The 19,892-nt window shown below is 45.2% G+C and overlaps 2 protein-coding genes across 3 annotated transcripts; both read left to right on the top strand.

Moving 5' to 3' along the window:
* The first annotated feature begins 496 nt into the window (after positions 1-496).
* Positions 497-8,580, top strand: LOC123465089 (vomeronasal type-1 receptor 1-like). Its single transcript, XM_045163243.1, has 4 exons — positions 497-1,393; positions 7,791-7,908; positions 8,222-8,384; positions 8,472-8,580. The coding sequence occupies exons 1-4, from the start codon at positions 515-517 to the stop codon at positions 8,578-8,580; spliced, it is 1,269 nt and encodes a 422-aa protein (XP_045019178.1). The 5' UTR covers positions 497-514.
* A 499-nt stretch (positions 8,581-9,079) lies between these two features.
* Positions 9,080-15,115, top strand: ZNF416 (zinc finger protein 416). 2 transcript variants are annotated; one of them, XM_025270371.3, is made up of 4 exons: positions 9,080-9,334; positions 9,904-9,942; positions 10,357-10,483; positions 13,399-15,115. In XM_025270371.3, the coding sequence occupies exons 1-4, from the start codon at positions 9,302-9,304 to the stop codon at positions 14,967-14,969; spliced, it is 1,770 nt and encodes a 589-aa protein (XP_025126156.3). In that variant the 5' UTR covers positions 9,080-9,301; the 3' UTR covers positions 14,970-15,115. The 2 variants fall into 2 exon arrangements, with proteins under 2 accessions (XP_025126156.3, XP_025126157.3); XM_025270372.3 differs by lacking the exon at positions 9,904-9,942.
* Positions 15,116-19,892: the final 4,777 nt, after the last annotated feature.

Genomic DNA, 19,892 nt, shown 5'->3' with positions numbered 1-19,892 from the left:
CCACAATTAAGACCCAGTGCAGCCAAAAATTAAAAAAAAACAAAAAACTTCTGGTGAATGAGAAAAAAAGGTCTAGCTTTAAATTCTCCCCTACTCTATACAGATATATGTTCCTTGTCTGTATAGTCATTACTCCATACAATTGGGAATACTCAAGTACACTCGACATAGTTTTGTACCCAGTTTTTCAATGCATCCGGGTCATAAATGTAGATAAGAGGGTAGAGAACCTTTTCACTCAAACATGTACAAAACTCTGTTGCTCATTCGGGGCCTAATGCATTCACCCATATCCTAGAAATAGACATTACACAATACCAAGTAGAACCAGGATCTTCAGGAGTAAAATCTCCACCCATAAACAGATACTTGATGCTCATCTAAACTGGGAAAGGATGTATCAGCCTTAGCATTGGAGAATACTGGGCATGGTGGTGGGAATAGATTTGTTTTTGTTTGTTGAGCTACTCATTTCTCAGGTTCCAACTAAAATAAGTGTCCCATAGATACCAATATGATGGCTTCTTCAAAGTGGGAAATGGGAATTATGTTAATCATTCAGATGGGAGTGGGGTTCCTTGGGAACTCATTCCTCCTTTGTCTGTATAACTTCATTTTGCTCAGTGGATGCAAGGTGAGACCCACAGACTTGATTCTCAATCAACTCGTCTTAGCCAACTCCTTGGTGCTTTTCTCCAGAGGGATCCCTCATACAATGGCAACTTTTGGATCCAGGAATTTCCTGAACGAGGCTGGATGTAAATTTCTCTTCTATTTTCAAAGAGTGGCCAGAGGGATTTGCCTTAGCACAACCTCCCTCCTCAGTGGCTTCCAAGCCATTAGGCTTTGTCCCCATTTCTCTAGGTGGCTGGAGCTCAGAATGAGATCACCAACGTGTATCGCCTTCTGCTGCTTCCTTTGCTGGATCCTGAATCTTTTAATAAATATCTCTATTCCTTTCCATGTGACTAGTCCAACTCACATTGAAAACCTTAGTGTAAAGGTAAACTATGGATACTGTTTCACATTGAATCCAAACAGAAATGTAAGGTTTGTATATCCGGCCATATTCTTCACAATAGACTTTATATGTTTGAGTCTCATAGTCTGGACTAGTGCCACAATGGTTGTTTTCTTGCTCAGGCACAAGCAGCGAGTCCAACACATTCACAACAATATCCATTCTTCCAGAGCTTGTGCTGAGGTGAGAGCCACATCTACCATCTTGATCCTTGCGAGCTCCTATTGCTCATTGTACTCACTGTCTGCTCTTTTGTCCATTTGGATGAGTCTATTTGCTGTTCCAGGCCAGTGGCTGGTAGATATCTCTATATTTTTGTCTTTGTGTTTCCCAACAGTCAGCCCCTTTGTGCTTATTTGCAGTGATACTCGTGTCACTCATAATATATTTACTTCATCTTCTAGGCAAGGAAAACACTTTTTGCTAATTTGGCTGTGACCAGTTGACTCTATTCTCTATAGAAAATGCAATTTCTTTCCCTCATCTGTTTATATTTAGTATACTAAAATTTTTCAGACTGCTCTTCACAATTTTTTCCCTGAACTTTATTTTGAAGCTTCTAGCAGTATAATTGGAAATTATGCTCGATATGTTTTCAATGTTCTTAAAATTACTCAGTATCAATTTGTGTTCCAGCATGTGGTCCATACTAGAAAATGTTCCACGTGCATATGAGAAGGTGTGATTTGTTGCTTTTGGATAAAATGCTCAATAAATATCAATGAAGTACACCTGGTCTAATGTGTCATTAAAAGTATATGTTTCCTTATTGATTTTCTGTCTGGATGATCTGCCCATTGATGAAAGTGGGGTGATAAACAACCCCCAGTTCTCCCTTTATGGCTGTTAGTATTCACCTTATATATTGAGGTCCTCCTATATTGGTGCATCTATATTTACAATTATTATATATTCTTAAATTGATCCCTTAGTAATTATGTAGTGCCCTCCTTGGTCTCCATACCAGTCTTTACTTTAAATTCTATTTTGTCTGATATGAATATTGCTACTCCAGCTTTTTTTTAGTTTTCATTTGTGTGGAATATTTTTTTCCATCCCATCACTTTCAGCCTATGTGTACATCCTTAGATCTAATGTGTGTCTCATAGACAGCATATATATGGGTCTTGTTTCTGTATCCATTCAACTAGCCTACGTGTTTTGGTTGGAACATTAAATCCACTTACATTTAATGTATTTATTGGTATGTCTGTTATTATTGCAACAATTTTTGGGTTATTTATAAAAGAGTATATTTTATGCAGATGGAACCAGTTAGGTCCTAAATGTTTATGTGTATAAGAGGTCTAATATTGTTGGTGAATACTTATACACTCAAAACTGGTTGTGCTAGCTTCATAAACAGAAAAGTTCATGAAGGAGGGAGAAAAAGATGGCAGAGGAGTAGGTGGACATGGAGTACATCTCTCTCCATGGATACATGAGAAATACACCTTCAGACACAGATGTGCAGGCAGAACACCAGCTGAGAGCAGACAAGAGTACTTGACCAGTGGAAAAGACTATACAGAACCACACAAAACTTCGTAGGACAAAAATACTAGGGGGGGAAACAGAGGTGTTAGTAGGACTGGACCTGCCCTTGGCGGGTGGGGAACTGAGGCAGGGGTCTGACCCCCACAGCGGGGCAGTTGTCTGAGTCAGAGGAGAAACATTTAAGGTTGAGAGTGAAACACCTAAATTTAAGGTTTAGGTGAGCACCTAAACGGAATGAGAATCAGTCAGTCCTTGCCACAGCCATACATACACCAGGCAGGAACGCGGGTCTCCTGGAAGGGGCAGAGATTGGGAGCTGAAGTTTAGGGATCGTGGAGCAATCCCCGAGTGAGGGCTGCTGCTGACTGTGGAAAGACAGGTCGAGGGGATGTGAGGGAAGAGATCGTGGTGGGAAATGCTTGGTGGGCTACCTGGAAACAAGGCGCTACTGCTGAGTCATGCGTGGGGGGTGGAGCCATCGCCATAGCCTCTCTCCACACACCAGCATCAGCAGCTGAACAATAGAGAGGCTGGCCCATCAAACATCTGACGCACTGAACTACGGAGTAGGACCCCATCCAGGGTGCCCCTTTAAGTGCCTAATGCACCGATTTACAGAGTAGGACCCCAGTCAGGGGGTCCCCTCTATGTGCCTGACGCACCCAACAACAGAGAAGGACCCCAGGCGAGGAAGCCCTCTAAGTGCCTGAATGGGCAGAGTTATAGAGAAAGATTGGCCAAAGAGGCCTTCTGATCGCCAGCTACAAGAGGCTGGAAAAAAGACTCTGATAGGGCCGTAACTCCTGCCGCGGAGGCAGTCCGTGTCCCTGAACACTTGGAGCCACCAGAGTCCCCACAAGCCAAGCACTTGCCACCACCTTCATGCTCACCTCTCACTGGGGCAGAGCTGCCACAGGCAGGAAAAAAAAAAAGACTTGTATTTATGCACTTCAGTAGTGTCACGCGAGTGTATGGTCCTCGGTTCTTTGTCTCATCACAACAAAGATTTGGAGTGATGGACATTAAAGCCCCCTCAGCGTGTCACAGCTCTCAGGTCTTGGATACACCATGATATAGCTCTCAGGTCTTGAAAGGACCATGTTATAGCTCTTAGACAAATCAGTGTTACAGCTCAGTGTTACAGTTCTATTTTATTAGAAGATAGCAGGAAAATCCATCTCTGAGGCGTGAGGGCACGTGGATCCAAAGACGCGAAGAGAAGAGTGCCCCAGCGCGCAGGAGAGAGAGAGCTAGCTTTGGCTTCTCTTTTTATATGTTTTTCTCTCCCTGGGCCTGTCCTATGTAAATTGGGCCAGCCAGGAGTGTTGTTTGTTTTACCTGAGGTCCTCACTCCAGTCCTCGGACCTTCCTTTGTTCTATTTTCTCGGGCTTTTCCCTTCCTTGTCTTTTAGCCACTACCATTTTGGACTCCTTTTCCCTATTCTACTAGACTACCTAACAGTAGTGTGCAACTCTTTGTGACCCTGTAGGCTGGCCTGCCAGGCTTCTCTGTCAGAGAGGGGGGTTCTACAGGCAGGAATACTGGAGCATATTGGCCAATATTGGTTGACATATCCATCTAGAGCACTATGTTTCCTGCTGCCCTAGCTGCCAACCTTCCTGAGTACCTGGTGCTGCCAGAAACACTGCCACCCTAGCAGCTGCACCACTTCCACACTTGGCCCTCACAGGGGCAAACCCAAGCCCTTCAGGGCAGCCTTAGAAGCTAAACCCCAGGGGATAACCCACATGCAGAGGTGAAAATAAAACCACAATTGAAACCCAGGGGCAGTGTGGCTACGGAAGATTCAAAACCTTCTGACCAGCTGTACAAGCTGCAGAGTAAATCCACACAATCAATTAGGCAGACTCTGTATCTATGACATATATAAAAGGACATTAAGAGCTCCCACAAAAGAAAACACAGTAGCTCTGATAGCTGTGGTCATTGGAGTCAAGAACACACAGGAGTAGGACCAGATTAGAATCTGAGCTGCCCCCACAGCAGGTCCAGAGATAACAGGGTGTTGGAGGGCATCCTAGGGAGGTAAGGTGGACTGTGATTCCCAGAACTGGAAAGGACTCTGACAGCAGTGACTCAAGAAAAACATTTATTATTCTTATTTTCTGACTGGATGACCTGCCCACTGATGAAAGTGGAGTGATAAACAACCCCCATTATTATTGGGTTAATGTCAATTTCTCCCTTAATGGCTGTTAGCGTTCACCTTATATATTGAGGTCCTCCAATGTTGGGTGCATCTATATTTACAATTGTTATATATTCTTGAATTGATCCCTTAGTCATTATGTAGTGCCTTCCTTTATCTCTCTTTCAGTCTTTAAGGTCTATTTTGTCTGATATGAGCATTGCTACTCCAGCTTTCTTTTAATTTCCATTTGTGTGGAATACTTTTTTCCATCCCATCACTTTCAGTATATATGCATCCCTAGATCTGATTTTTCTCTCGTAGACAGTATATATATGGGTCTTGTTTCCATTCTACACTGAATCCAGAAAGAATTATAAGGTTTATATTCGTGGCCATATTCCTCACAATAGACTTTATATGTTCAGGTCTCATGGTCTGGGCTAGTGGCTCCATGGTTGTTTTCCTGCACAATCACAAGCAGTGAGTCCAACACATTCACAGCAACAGCTATTCTTCCAGAACTTCTGCTGAGGCAAGAGCCACATCTACCATCTTTGTCCTTGTGAACTCCTTTTTCATCATTTACTCACTGTCTTCTCTTTTGTCCATTTGGATGAGTCTATTTGCTATTCTGGGCCAGTGGCTGGTAGATATCTCTATATTTTTGTCTTTATGTTTCCCAACAATCAGCCCCTTTGTGCTTATTTGCAGCGATACTCATATCACTTGTAATATATTTGCTTCATCTTCTAGGCAAGGAAAACCCTTTTTGCTAATTTGACTGTGACCACTTGACTCTATTCTCTATAGGATTTCAAATTATTTCCCCTTAACTATTAATATTTAGTTGACTAATATTTTTCAGATTCTTGTTATGAAAGCAAATTCTATGTTGATGAGAACAACTAGGTCCTAAAATTCATATTCCAATAACAGGCCTAATACTGTGGGTGAATATTTATACAATCAATCTAGCTGTTCTAACTTTATCAAAAAAACAAAAAGTTCATGAAATTTGATATAGTATAACAGTAAAATTGAACTTAGGAATTTGGACAAAAATCTCTCACTTAGCAGTTTTTTGGTGTGTGTGTATATACAGTGGTAAATTATATATGACAAGCAATTTGCCACTTTAATTTTCAAATACATAATTCAGTGGCACTAAATACATCTACAATGTTTGGTATCTACTACCACTAAATTAAAAAAAATCAAACAAAATGTAAAATGTGTACTCATTAAGCAATAATACCCATTCCCCTCTCTGGCCAACCCCTGGAAACCTCTAGTCTACTTTCAGTCTGTACAATTTGGCTATTCTAGTTATTTCTTATAAGTAAATTTGTATACTATCTTTTTATGTCTGGTTTTAATCATTTATTACATTTTGAAGGTTCATCATGTTGTGGCATGTATCAGAACTTCATTCCTTTTTATAACTGGATAAACTACACAGTATGAATGAACCACATTTTTAAATGCCATTCATATGTTAATGAACATTTAAGCTGTTTCTGCCTTTTCCCTATCTCGAATAATGCTGCTATGAACATTGCTGCCCACAGATGTGTTTGAGTCCCTGCTTTCAATTCTTTGGGTGTATACCTAGGAGTGGAATGGCTGAACCCAGTGGCATTTCTGTGTTGTTTATGGGGAGCTGCGGAACTGGTTTTCATATTATTAAACTCGTTCTCACATTGCATCATTTTATATTCCCATCAGCAATGGGCAATTGTTCCAATTTCTCCACAGCCTCATCAATACTTATTTCCCCTTTTTCCCTGGTAGATGTAGACTGGTATCGCAAGGTTTTAATTAGAATTTCCCTAGTGAACAGTGATGTTGACATATTAAGTAATTTAATCCTGTTTTTCATGATCCTTTTCCTCCCTATTTCCCCCCTCTCTTCTGACCTCTCATCAGTGTACAAACATGGACTGATATATACTTTCCTAACAGGAAAAGTCTCTTTTGTCCACTAACTCCTCAAAGTGTTATCTATTTCCTGAGGCTCCCTGGCTCCTCTTCCCCACTGCCTATCCCAATCAGGTTAAATTCCTTCTTTCACAATCTCCCTTCCACTCCCCAAAGTCAGGGAGAGCCATCTTTCCTCCTGGAATAAACTGCATATTGCATACAGCAAAATCGATCTCCAACAGGATATGGGTACATCCCATTAGGAACAGAGGTAGTATATAATGTGACTTGAGCCTGTCATTTTTGGATTTTCTGCCCGCTTTCAGCTCAGAAAACAATGTCCTTAACTCCAGTAAGTCTCTTTGAAGGCGCTTCTACTTCAAACCACATTTCTTCCAGGCTTTAAATTATTTGCAAGTTTCATGCTATACTCTGAATTTCCAAGTAGTCAGAGCTCAGGGCAGAGGATAGTTGCATTCCTGTATGGGCCTGACAGAAAATGGGATGCCAGCAAGGAAGATGTCTCAGAAATCTGCATGGGGCCACCAGGGTGTCTGGAATAAAACTAAACTGTGCCTGGTCAGGGTGAGACTTCAAAAGGAGGCAGAAATTATTGCTGCTAGGGCTGAGAACTGACTGGAGGATGATCTGGCAATATTAGACCCACCAGAGTGGGGACACCTCCCTGAACACCTTAGGTGTGGTCGGTGGAGACCCCAGAAAGGCTTCACTAAGGAGTAACAGGGTGGCATATATATATATAGGGACAGTAAAAATCCGTCGGCAATGCAGGAGACCTAGGTTCGACCCCTGGTTTGGGAAGATTTCCTGGAGGAAGGCATGGCAACCCACTCCAGTATTCTTGCCTAGAGAAGCCCACGGACAGAGGAGCCTGGTGGGCTACACTTCATGGGGTCGCAAAGAGTCGGACACGACTGAGCGACTAAGCACAGCACCCTAAGTCACACAACACTGCTGAAGGAGGTGGAGGGGTCAGGAGGAAATGAGAGCAGCCCTGGCTCCCTGCATTTAGGTTTTGACGGTGTCCTACTGCCCCACAAGGGTTTCCCTATTTTCCGAATTCTCTTCGGGTACTTTATAATTTTCTCATTAAATAACGGGAGGAGTTATACTTTAACAGAATCCTCTATTGAACCGTATTGCTTTTCCAGACACCCTGACTTTGGGAAAATGTGCAGGTGAGGGAGTTGGAGGAGGACCACGGGCCGCCCACCCCGTCCACGGCTGGCCTCCCTCAGAAGGCCCCGGGCCCAGGCGCAGGCTGGTCTAGGGCCCTCCCAGCGCTCTACGCCGGGGGTAGGTTCTGGCCCAGGCTGTCCCTGCTATCGTTTCAAGGGAATCTAGTTAGTTCTTTTCCTCCGGAAACAGACGCACTTGAAGGTAGGGAAGCCACTTGTGATCTGAGGTTGCATCCTGAAGAGGGCACCGTCGCCTAGACACAGTGGCCGTGGGAGGAGAGACAGGCCGGAACTTCAGACCCCATGGTGTCCACTGCCCGTGGGCTGACAGTAACTAAGGCAGAGAGCAGCGGCGCAGGAGCCCAGCGAGACCCCCGGGGGGAGTGGGCACTTTCCTCCCTGGCCCGAGTCTGCGTTCCTTTTCACCCAAGGGCTGAATTCCGACTTCCGAGAGCAGCTGCCAGGGGGCGCCCGCGGAGCCCCGCTAGCTGCCTTGCAGGCGTTCCGAGTGGGAGAGAGCAGAGCTGCTGGGACGCCCCGAGGGCCTCCAGACACCGCAGAGGCTCCTCGGTTCTTCACGCTCTTCCTGGGAAGGTTCAGCCTGGAACCCCCAGAAGGGGGAAACCTTCAGGCACGGGCTCTTCTATGACGAAGGTCCGCACCTCTCCCCGCCCCTCACAGAGGCCAAGCCCAGACCCCGGCCGCCGGCGACCAGTCCACGCGGCTCTCCGAGGACCGAGTCCACCCCCGGCCCCCGAAGCCCCTGGCAGTCTCAACTTTTCGCCTATGAAGCCAAATCCCGGTCTTTTCCAGGATAGCCCCCAGGTGGCGCAGCCAAACCCGCCGCCAACCCTGATCCTGTCAGATCACGAGCCTGTTTTGCCGTCAGGGGTCGGAGAAGGGTGGGAACGGCTCCCACTCCGGGGAGAGACTCAGGACGTTTCACAAAAGATGCAGATGGGGTCTCCCCTCAACCCCCGCTCCCGGGGAGACCTCCCACGTAGCTCAGATCACCCGGCTCCGCGTAGGGGGTCCAGATGTGAGGTCGAAGCGTCGCCAGCGCCTCACCCGGACAGTTCCCGGGAGAGCCTCCCTCCAGGCCCACAGGGAGACCGCCACCCCTCCGGGACCCCGCGGTCTCGGGGTGGGCGCCGGCTTCCGTGGCTGGCGGCGCCGTGGGAACTACGTTACCCACAATGCCGGGTGTCTGGCCCAAGGCATGTAGCCAGTGAACGCTCGGAATCAGCGCGTTTCCGCGACCCGAGGATGTGGGCGGGACTTCCGGCGCCTCTGTGGCGGCAGTACGGTGACTGCTCAGTGTACAGCTGCCCTCGGAGGCCTTTTGGAGCGTGGACGGAGCCTGGGGGATGAACAGAGCGAGGAGCCTCTAGAGGAGAGGTTGTCCCCACAGCCCAGCGACGAGTCTGCAGGGCTGCGGCGGTAGATGATAATTGTACACAAGTTCCGTCTCTGTCGCCTGTCACTTAAAACCCCGCCGCTCTCAGACTCCGATGGCGGCCGCCGCGCTGAGGGACCCGCCTCAGGTAAACGCTCGACCTCCGGGCCCTCACCGTCCTCACCCCACCAGACACTAAAGCCCTGAGTGCGGAGCGCCTACTCGCGTGCCCGCAGCCCGGACCCCCGAGTCCAGGATGGTGAGGCGGTCGTGGGTGGGGCCCTGTGTTTTACAGACAGTGTGATGACGCCTGGGAGAGGGTGACAGGCGGAGGGACAGGTGTATGTAAATTCGCGGAGAATCGTTCCCGTTTGGAATGGGAAGGGGAGGAGTTTTTCTCTCAGGACGCTGGAAGCCAGGGAGGGATGTGAATACAAGAGGTGTGAGTTAGGCTTTTCAAGTTTTCCAGAAGTTGGTTTCTGAACAGACTGCAAAGGGGATGAAAACACCGAGGTACAGGGAGGTTGACTCTTTGTCCAAGATCACACAGTTGTAAGAGCACTGAGGTCTCAGAGATAATGAGATACTCATTATACTCAGAGATGATGCAGTTATCTCAGGTCACCTTGCTCCGGGGCTAGACAGAAGTAGAGGGAGGCCTGAGCCTACTGAGCCTGCCATGGTTACATGCCTGTAATGACCTCCCTCTTCCCACAGACTCCCATGAGGACAGAAGTGCTTAGGGACTCTTCAAAGGTGAGCAGAGGATGTTCCAGGCCCTCAATGGTCGTGACCCCACCCTTTGTCTCTGGGATTCTTCCAGACCATGGAACTGGGCACCCTGAAGAAACCCAAAGCCCACATTTGGTTATCTCTGGGAGAGACAATTCAGGACTCCAAGGGGAATTACCTGACAAGAGGGTGGATGTCCTAATGCCAGACTCAGAGTTTAGATGGTGTCTCCCTGCCTACATGCCTGTAGTTGGTGAACAGACAGTGATCTTGATACCATGAGAGGAGAACATGGTACCTGTGGCCCCAAAGCCTGATACTTCCTTCAAGGTGGGGACACTGGGAGGAGAGTTAGCAGGGGATGGATGTCTGGGTGGAAGGAACTTGGAATCCTAGGAGAGAAATTGATCATGGAATGATCTGTCCCCATCATGGCAGGCCTGTGTGACCTTTGAGGATGTGGCCATTTACTTCTCCCAGGAGGAGTGGGGGCTCCTTGATGAAGCTCAGAGACACCTGTACCACAAGGTGATGCTAGAGAACTTTGCACTTGCAGCCTCGATGGGTAAGGCCCTCACCCCAGTGTACTGATCTGTGTCGTACTTTCTGTCCCCCAGAGGCAGCTCTGCTCTTCCCATAGTCAGACTATGGGCTCTGTTTACTTCCCCACTTTCTTGGCATATGTGGTGTGGGTGCCAGTGCTGAGCTGAATGCACTGCCCCAAGTAGTTCTAAGTCTGTTGCCCAAGCTTGCAGGTGAGGATCTGGGATGGAGGAATTTGGCAGTCAGGCTAAAACAAGGCATCTTACCTTGTTTACCTCACCCTGGCAGGATGAATGCCCCAGGTGTCATGACACCTGGTGTCCCAAGTCCTGATTCAGTAATTTTAACAATATGCATATAATATTTGACAAACTGTATATATGATATATAATTTTTAGTGATGTTATATATGGAGTCCTGATGGATGGGATCACAGCATTCAGTTCAGTTCAGTTCAGCTCTGTTGCTCAGTCATGTCCGACTCTTTGCGACCTGATGAATCACAGCACGCCAGGACTCCCTGTCCATCACCAACTCCTGGAGTTCACTCATACTCATGTCCATCGAGTCGGTGATGCCATCCAGCCATTTCATCCTCTGTCATCCCCTTCTCTTCCTGCCCCCAATCCCTCCCAGCATCAGGGTCTTTTCCAATGAGTCAACTCTTCGCATGAGGTGGCCAAAGTATTGGAGTTTCAGCTTCAGCATCAGTCCTTCCAATGAACACCCAGGACTGATCTCCTTTAGGATGGACTGGTTGGATCTCTTTGAAGTCCAAGGGACTCTCAAGAGTCTTCTCCAACACCACAGTTCAAAACCATCAATTCTTCAGTGCTCAGCTTTCTTCACAGTCCAACTCTCACATCCATACATGACCACTGGAAAAACTATAGCCTTGACTAGACAGATCTTTGTTGGCAAAGTAATATCTCTGCTTTTCAATATACTATCTAGGTTGCTCATAACTTTCCTTCCAAGGTAAGCGTCTTTTAATTTCATGGCCGCAGTCACCATCTGCAGTGATTTTGGAGCCCAAAAAAATAAAGTCTGACACTGTTTCCACTGTTTCCCCATCTATTTGCCATGAAGTGATGGGACCAGATGCCATGATCTTCGTTTTCTGAATGTTGAGCTTTAAGCCAACTTTTTCACTCTCCTCTTTCACTTTCATCAAGAGGCTTTTGAGTTCCTCTTCACTTTCTGCCATAAGGGTGGTGTCATCTGCCTATCTGAGATTATTGATATTTCTCCCGGCAATCTTGATTCCAGCTTCTGCTTCTTCCACCCCAGCATTTCTCATGATGTACTCTGCATATAAGTGAAATAAGCAGGGTGACAATACGCAGCCTTGGCATGCTCCTTTTCCTATTTGGAACCAGTCTGTTGTTCCATGTCCAGTTCTAACTGTTGCTTCCTGACCTGCATATAGGTTTCTCAAGAGGCAGGTCAGGTGGCCTGGTATTCCCATCTCTTTCAGAATTTTCCACAGTTTATTGTGATCCACACAGTCAAAGGCTTTGGCATAGTCAATAAAGCAGAAATAGATGTTTTTCTAGAACTCTCTTGCTTTTTATATGATCCAGCGGATGTTGGCAATTTGATCTCTGGTTTCTCTGCCTTTTCTAAAACCAACTTGAACATCTGGAAGTTCACAGTTCATGTACTGCTGAAGCCTGGCTTGGAGAATTTTGAGCATTACTTTACTAGCATGTATGATAAGTGCAATTGTGCAGTACTTTGAGCATTCTTTGGCATTGCCTTTCTTTGGGATTGGGATGAAAACTGACCTTTTCCAGTCTCGTGGCCACAAGTTCTAGTAATCCAACATGAGTCACCTTTTATTTCTTTCTTGCTTGCTTGCTTGTTGCACCTCTAGTTGCTGTGAGTTGGAGCTACTCTCTAGTTGTAGTGGATGGGCATTTCCTAGTGGTGGCTTCTCTTGTTATGGAGCACAGGCTCTAGGGCATGTGTGCTTCAGTTGTTGTGTACATGGGCTCTCCAGTTGTGGCACACAGGCTCAGTGATTGTCATGCACAGGCTTAGTTGCCCAGTGGCATGTGGGATCTTAGTTCCAAGACCAGGGATTGGATTCCAAGACCCACGTCCCCTGCATTGCAAGACAGATTCTTAACCACCAGACCACCAGAGAGGTCCCTAGCATGCGATTTTCTTGTGTTGTAGTGTTCTTATTTGGCTTTGGTATAAGGGTGATACTGGCTTTATAAAATGTGTTCCCTCCTCTTCAGTGTTTGTGGTTTGTTTGTTTGTTTGTTTGTTTTTTTGAGCATTGGTATGAAATGTAATGTTTCCACTTTCGTTTATAATTTTGAGTCCTCTTTTTTTTATTACTCTAGAAGGTTTGTCAATTTTATCTTTTCAAAAAATTCTTAGTTTTCATCTTTTCTACTGTCTTTCTAGTCTCTATTTTATTTCCACTTTAATCTTTATCATTTCCCTCCTTCTGCTAACACTGAGTTTAGTTTGTTCTTCTTTTTTAATCTTTGAAGTGTGAAGGTACGGTTATTTTAAAAAGATTTTTCTTAGTGTATGTATCTGCTAAAACCTTCCCTTTTAGAACTACTTTTGCTGGGTCCCATAAGTTTTTTATCATATTTTGGTCAGAAAAGAGATTTGATAGGATTTCAATTTTCTTAAATTGGTTAAGACTTGTTTTATAGCCTGCGCTATGATCTAACCTGGGGGATTATCCCTGAATTCTTGAGTAGTGTGTATTTTGCTGCTGGTTGATGAAATGTTCTGTATATGTCTGTTAGGTCTATTTGATTTATAGTGTTTAAGTCCAGTGTTTCTCTGGCCATGAAGGTTTTTTAAGATATCTAAATGTTGTATTATACAGAAAGTTAAAAGAAAAACAAAACATGATGAATACTCTCCTACCATAATCAGCATAATTCACAAATATTTCTCTTCTTTCAGTTTGTTTGCATGAAACAGAGACTAAAGAGACACCTTCTGAGCAGAACGTTTCTCTAGAAGCTTTGTCACAGATCAGGACTCCAAAGGTAGGTCCATTCACCGAGAATGCTCACCCCTGTGAGAAATGTGTCCCAATCCTGAAAGACATTTTGTACCCTGCTGATCTACCAGGGCAGAAACCATACTTTACTGGGGCATCTGCAAACCTACAACAGCTTCAGAAGTATTTCAATACAGAGAAAAGTGACTTGGATAAGGCAGCATTTGTAAAGAGCCGCATAGTCCAGGTGTCAGGGAATCCCTTCACCTGTAGGAAGGTTGGAATGGACTTACCAGGTACATTGGGTCTCCTCCAGCACCAGATCACTTCCAATGGTGAGAAACCCAACAAAATCACCAAGTTTGGGGAGACTTTTAATGGTAGAAAAAGTCATTACAAATTGCGTGAATGTGGGAAAGCTACCAGCCACAAACACAATCTTGTTTACCACCCAAGAGTCTCTGCTAGAAAAAGAGTTTATGAGTTTAGCAAATATGGGAAAGCCATGCACTGTAAGTACTCACTTGTTCAGCTCCAGAGAGTCTGCACTGGAGAAAGGTCTTATGAGTGCAGTGAATGTGGAAAATCTTTTAGGCAACGAGCCACTCTTACTATACACCAGAGAGTTCACACTGGAGAAAGGCCTTATAAATGTGGTGAGTGTGGAAAGTCCTTTAGTCAGTGCTCCAATCTTATTGAACACTGCAGAATTCACAGTGGAGAGAGGCCTTTTGAGTGTGAGGAATGTGGGAAAACTTTTGGGTGCAAATCCAATCTTGTTCGGCACCGGAGAACCCACACTGGAGAAAAGCCTTATGAATGCAGCGAATGTGGGAAATTCTTTAGACAAAGCTTCACCTTGGTTCAACATCGGAGAATTCACACCACAGCAAGGCCTTATGTTTGTGTCCAGTGTGGGAAATCCTTTAGCCAAAGAGCCACTCTCATTCGACACCAGCGAGTTCACACTACTGAAAGGCCTTACGAGTGTGGGGAATGTGGGAAAGCTTTTGGATCCAAATCCAAACTTGAGCGACACAACAGAAGTCACACTGGAGAAAAGCCTTATGAGTGTGCTGAATGTGAAAAATCTTTCAGACAGAGTTACAGCCTCGTTGAACACCAGCGTATTCACAGTAGAGCAAGGCCTTTTGAGTGTGGCCAGTGTGGGAAGTCCTTTAGCAGAAGAGCCATCTTCACTAAACACCAGAGAATTCACACTGGAGAAAGGCCTTATAAATGTGGTGAATGTGGGAAATCCTTTAGTCGAAGCACAAGCCTTATTCAGCACTGCAGTATTCACACTGGAGCCAGGCCTTATGAATGTGGGCAGTGTGGGAAATCCTTTAGGCAAAAGTCTGTTCTCATTCAACACCAGGTAGTTCACACTGGAGAAAGGCCTTACGAATGCAGTAAATGTGGCAAATCCTTTAGTCAACGTTCCAGCCTCAATCTCCACCGAAAATTTCACACTGTGGAGTGGCTCCATGAATGCAGGAAGTATGGGAAATCCTTTTCTCCAAACAGCTAACATTGTTTAGCACCAAATAATGGTGACTTCAGCCATGAAATTAAAAGACGCTCACTCCTTGGAAGAAAAGTTATGACCAACCTAGATAGCATATTGAAAAGCAGAGACATTACTTTGCCAACAAAGGTCCGTCTAGTCAAGGCTATGGTTTTTCCTGTGGTCATCTATGGATGTGAGAGTTGGGCTGTGAAGAAGGCTGAGCGCCTAAGAATTGATGCTTTTGAACTGTGGTGTTGGAAAAGACTCTTGAGAGTCCCTTGGACTGCAAGGAGATCCAACCAGTCCATTCTGAAGGAGATCAGCCCTGGGATTTCTTTGGAAGGAATGATGCTAAAGCTGAAACTCCAGTACTTTGGCCACCTCATGCGAAGAGTTGACTCATTGGAAAAGACTGATGCTGGGAGGGATTAGGGGCAGGAGGAGAAGGAGACAACAGAGGATGAGATGGCTGGATGGCCTCACTGACTCAATGGACGTGAGTCTGAGTGAACTCCGGGAGTTGGTGATGGACAGGGAGGCCTGGCGTGCTGTGATTCATGTCTGACATATCTGACAAAGAGTCAGACACGACTGAGCGACTGAACTGAACTGAACTGAATCCACACTTTGAGAAAGATCTTAGACCTGAAGAATGTGCTCCCTCCTTGTTCATTATAACAGCACTAGACAGCTTTTGTAAGGGAGCCATCTGCCTGAAATTGAACCTCATACTTGCAAACATCTAATGACTTGAAATTCTCAATGAGTTCCAGGTGTCTGTGAGGCTTACAGAAGCTACATTCCATGTTCTAAACTCCCCAGGGCCGTCATCAGAGTTGCATCACTGCCAGTTTCTCTGGTAGAACCCATCTCACCTCTTCCTTGCACAGTATTTCATTGGTCACTCTGATTTGCTGACACAAGGCTGATGTCGGTGTGCCCTAATGCTCCCTGGAGGAAATCTTGAGTAGTATGTGCCCTTACATTTTCCTATTTCAATTGATTAAGTATGAATTTGACCTTCGAATTCGTTGGTTTCATTTGATATTTGTGGTTGGTTTTCCTGCCTCCAGGTCACCAGTTTGGAATTGCCCCCTATTTCTCTGGTTTGTGCAGCAATAAAGGTCTTATTGTTTAATCTACCTTTGATCTTGGGGTTGTATTCACTGTGGAGGTGGGTGGAAAACAGAAGTGACCTGTTTGTTTGAAAGGATGGACAGCTTTATGGGTCCTCAGCTTTATGTGCCTCAGCAGGGATGATATAATGATAGGAGAGTATAATTTTATTCCAGTTTTAACCTAATATGAATTCCTCCTCAAGGTCTCTTAGGAACTAAAGCAGTGTTTTGTTTAGTTCCTAAATGTGTGACCTGGAATATATGACCTAATGTGTGACCTGGAAGCTTACATACTGTGTGACCAATAGGTTCCCCCTGGGGCTTCCTAGGTGGTGCAGTGGTGAAGAACCTGCCTGCCAATGCAGGAGACTCAAGAGATGCAGGTTCAATCCCTGGATTGGGAAGATCCCCTGAAGTAGGAAATGGCAACCCACTCCAGTATTCTTGCCTGGGAAATCCCGTGGACAGAAGAGCCTGGTGGGCTATAGCCCATGGTGTCACAAAGACACAAAGAGTCAGACACAACTGATTGACTAGGCAACACAGCATATGTAGGTTACCCTGAGGAAGGGTCACTCGTTCCAGCAAGCTCCAGGGCCTTTGGGAATGCCATGAATTTGTTTTCATATTCCCAGAGGGTATCCCTTAATGCTCAGCACTGTTGAGGGGAAGCTTTCCACCAGGTTCTACAAAGGAGCCAAATGTCCTGGAGTTCATAATTCTGTGGACTAGTATCCCTCCTCAGACATCAGGATCCAGGTTTCAACCTTAATTGGTACTGAAATTCTGCTGTTGAGTCACTAAATCATGCCCCACTCTTTTGCGACCCCATGGATTGTAGCCTGTCAGGCCCCTCTGCCCGTGGGATTTCCCTGGCAAGAATATTGGGTTCTCATTTTCCCCTCCAGGGGATCCTCCCGACCCAGGAATTGAACCTGAGTCAATTATGTCTCCTGCATTGTCAGACAGATTCTTTACCACTGAGCCACCAGGGAACCCCCTGAAATTCTGGGTATGATTAATAATCAATGGAGGCGCCTGCATCAAATTAAATGGAATGTGCCTCTTCTCATGTGCATCCATAAATCTCCCAGTGACTATGGCTGTGTGGAATCACAGCCCTTCCAGAGCTGTGTATCTCCGGTAGCTGAATTTATTGTTGGCAAAGTAATCTAAAGGTTTTGTGAATCCCCATTGTCTTTCTGGGCTGGCCACCTCCAGGTCATTGCTCTACAGACAGGGAAATGAGAACAGAGAATGGAGATCCTGTTGTCCAGGGATGTGGCTTTTGTGGTCCATCCAGAGGTCCTGTTGTCCCAGACTGGAACAGCCTCTGTTGCTTGCCAGTATTTCCTGCACTGATTCAGAGCTACCCTTCTCTAGGAATGGGGAAAAATAGGGTGGAGTTAGTATTGAGTTGAGGGAAGGCAATAGCAACCCACTCCAGTACTCTTGCCTGGAAAATCCCATGGACAGAGGAGCCTGGTAGGCTGCAATCCATGGGGTCGCTAAGAGCCGGGCACGACTGAGCGACTTCACTTTCACTTTTCACTTTCATGCATTGGAAAAGGAAATGGCAACCCACTTCAGTGTTCTTGCCTGGAGAATCCCAGGGACGGCGGAGCCTGGTGGGCTGCCGTCAATGAAGTCGCACAGAGTCGGACACGACTGAAGTGACTTAGCAACAGCAGTATTGAGTTGTTAAACCTTCTGGTTTCCAGAAAGAGTGGGAAGTCTGGGTTTTGTTTTGTTTTGTTTTAATTTTGAACCATTTTTAAAAGAAATTTTATTGAGGCATAATTGACATACAGTATACATATTTAAGGTGTATAGTTTGAAAATTTTTGCTATAATATAAAGTCATAAAACCATCAGAATTAGATGATGAACACAACCTTGATTTACCTCATGTCCTTTTACAATCTCTCATTGTCCTTCCCAAGCCTATAGGATGCCACTACCTTCAACAATAACTTAGTTTGCGTTGTCTAGGATTTATGTTTATCCATCTATCTGTTAATGTGCAGTTGGGTTGTTTCCAGTTTGGTGTTGTTAGAAATAAAGTTCCAATGAACATAAGCATGCAATTCTTTTATGAATATGTGTTTTAGTTCTCTTGTGCCAGTACTTCAGAATATATGAATTGCAAACCGCCAAAGTGTGATCTAAACTGGTTGGATCCTTCTGTGTTCCCATAAACAGTATATGAGAGCTCCTGTTCTTCCCCATCCTGCCAGTACTCAGTATTGTCACTCTGTTTAATTTCAGCTGTCTTGGTGGGGTGTAATGGCATCTCACTGTAGTTTTTTAACTGTAGTTCTCTGATGTTTCATGATGTCAAGCACTTTTTTCCTGTTTATTTGCCACTTATATATCTTTTTTAATGACTATTAATACCAGTTGCTTATTTTGAAATGGATGTTGACTGATGTTTTCCTTTTTATTAATAAATAAAAGGCATTTGTCGAACAAAGATGTGCTGGAACTTCACTTACTCTTCCGCAGTGATGTGTCATCTTTACTCAAAGGAAATGCTGGGTTTGATGCTATTGAGAGAGTCATTTCCTAGGCAGGTTGATAGGGAGTCTAGGGGTCCCCAAGGAGAGAGGGGTCTGGAATTCTCAAGGAGGAAGAAAGGACAAACTTTTTTTCTTTCTCCACATTCCTTAGGATTATATAACAATAATGTATCCTGCCTAAGGACAGTCTCTGGATTAAACCTTCTGTTATCTTAAAATGTAAATTATGGGAGTAGACCTGGTCTTTACAAGGATGTATCCTGCCTGAGGACAGTGTTATCTTAAAATGTAAATTGTGGTCTGATGAGGTCTTTACAACCTCCAGACATTCTTTGGATTATATAACTTCATTGTTACCACTAGCAAGCGGGTACTCTTTCTGCCCTCTTCTGGTGCCTATGTCAGAAGCTTTCTCTATCTCCTTTATACTTTAATAAAACTTTATTCCACAAAAGCTCTGAGTGATCAAGCCTCGTCTCTGGCCCCGGATTGAATTCTTCTCCTCCGGGGGCCAAGAATCCCGGTGTCTTCGCGGGATTCAACAACAACCTTTCATCTTGGGGGCTCGTCCGGGATCCTTCAGGACAAGGTAAGGATGCTTGGAGCTTTAGTTCTTTGTTTTCTTAGCGAACACGTTTTCTGCTGTGCTTTAACTAACTCTACCGTGTGCTTGTGTGAATGAATGGCATGCCCTGCATGAAGCAAGCAAGGAGCCCTGCTCTGCGGTTCCATGGTGATCTCATACGGCTTATGGCAGAAACCTGTCGGAGTGTTATACCGACCTGCCAATGCCAAGAGGCACCCAATATCTCCTTCGGGAACTGACCAGAAATGGGCAAAGTGGGTGGACCGAACTCTCCTTTTTCGGTCAAACTTTTCAGTCTCTTTGACCATTTCATAACTCCTTGGGAATTAGAAGTACTAACCTAATCTATCGGATCATAGACTTTCAAGGGACTTGTGATCTATACTGTTATTGTGTACTGCGGCTTAGGTCCCAAACTTGGATTGGTATTCAAGAAAGCGCCTAGCCTCGCTAGGAATCGGAAGTTCAGAAGCTAGATGGAGCTCTAGCTCCAAGAACATCTCTGAGGTTGAAGGTTACTCAGATTGGGACTGCGATGGGGTTTTTTTTCTTTGGTAACGCTGGCTCTTAGTGGATCAGAGGAGGCTGTTATACTGGTGTGGTGATGCTTGGAAAGAACATCTCAGTTTTATGTTCCTGTCGGTCTTATTGTAGTCAGGAAATACTCAGGGTCGTGCACAGGCACTCAGGTGACGAATGTTTCCCCTAGTAGTCTTAGCTT

The sequence above is a fragment of the Bubalus bubalis genome, chromosome 18, assembly GCF_019923935.1.
Source record: "Bubalus bubalis isolate 160015118507 breed Murrah chromosome 18, NDDB_SH_1, whole genome shotgun sequence".
NCBI classification, from domain to species: Eukaryota; Metazoa; Chordata; class Mammalia; order Artiodactyla; family Bovidae; genus Bubalus; species Bubalus bubalis.
This window is presented reverse-complemented; position numbering and strand designations above follow the sequence as displayed.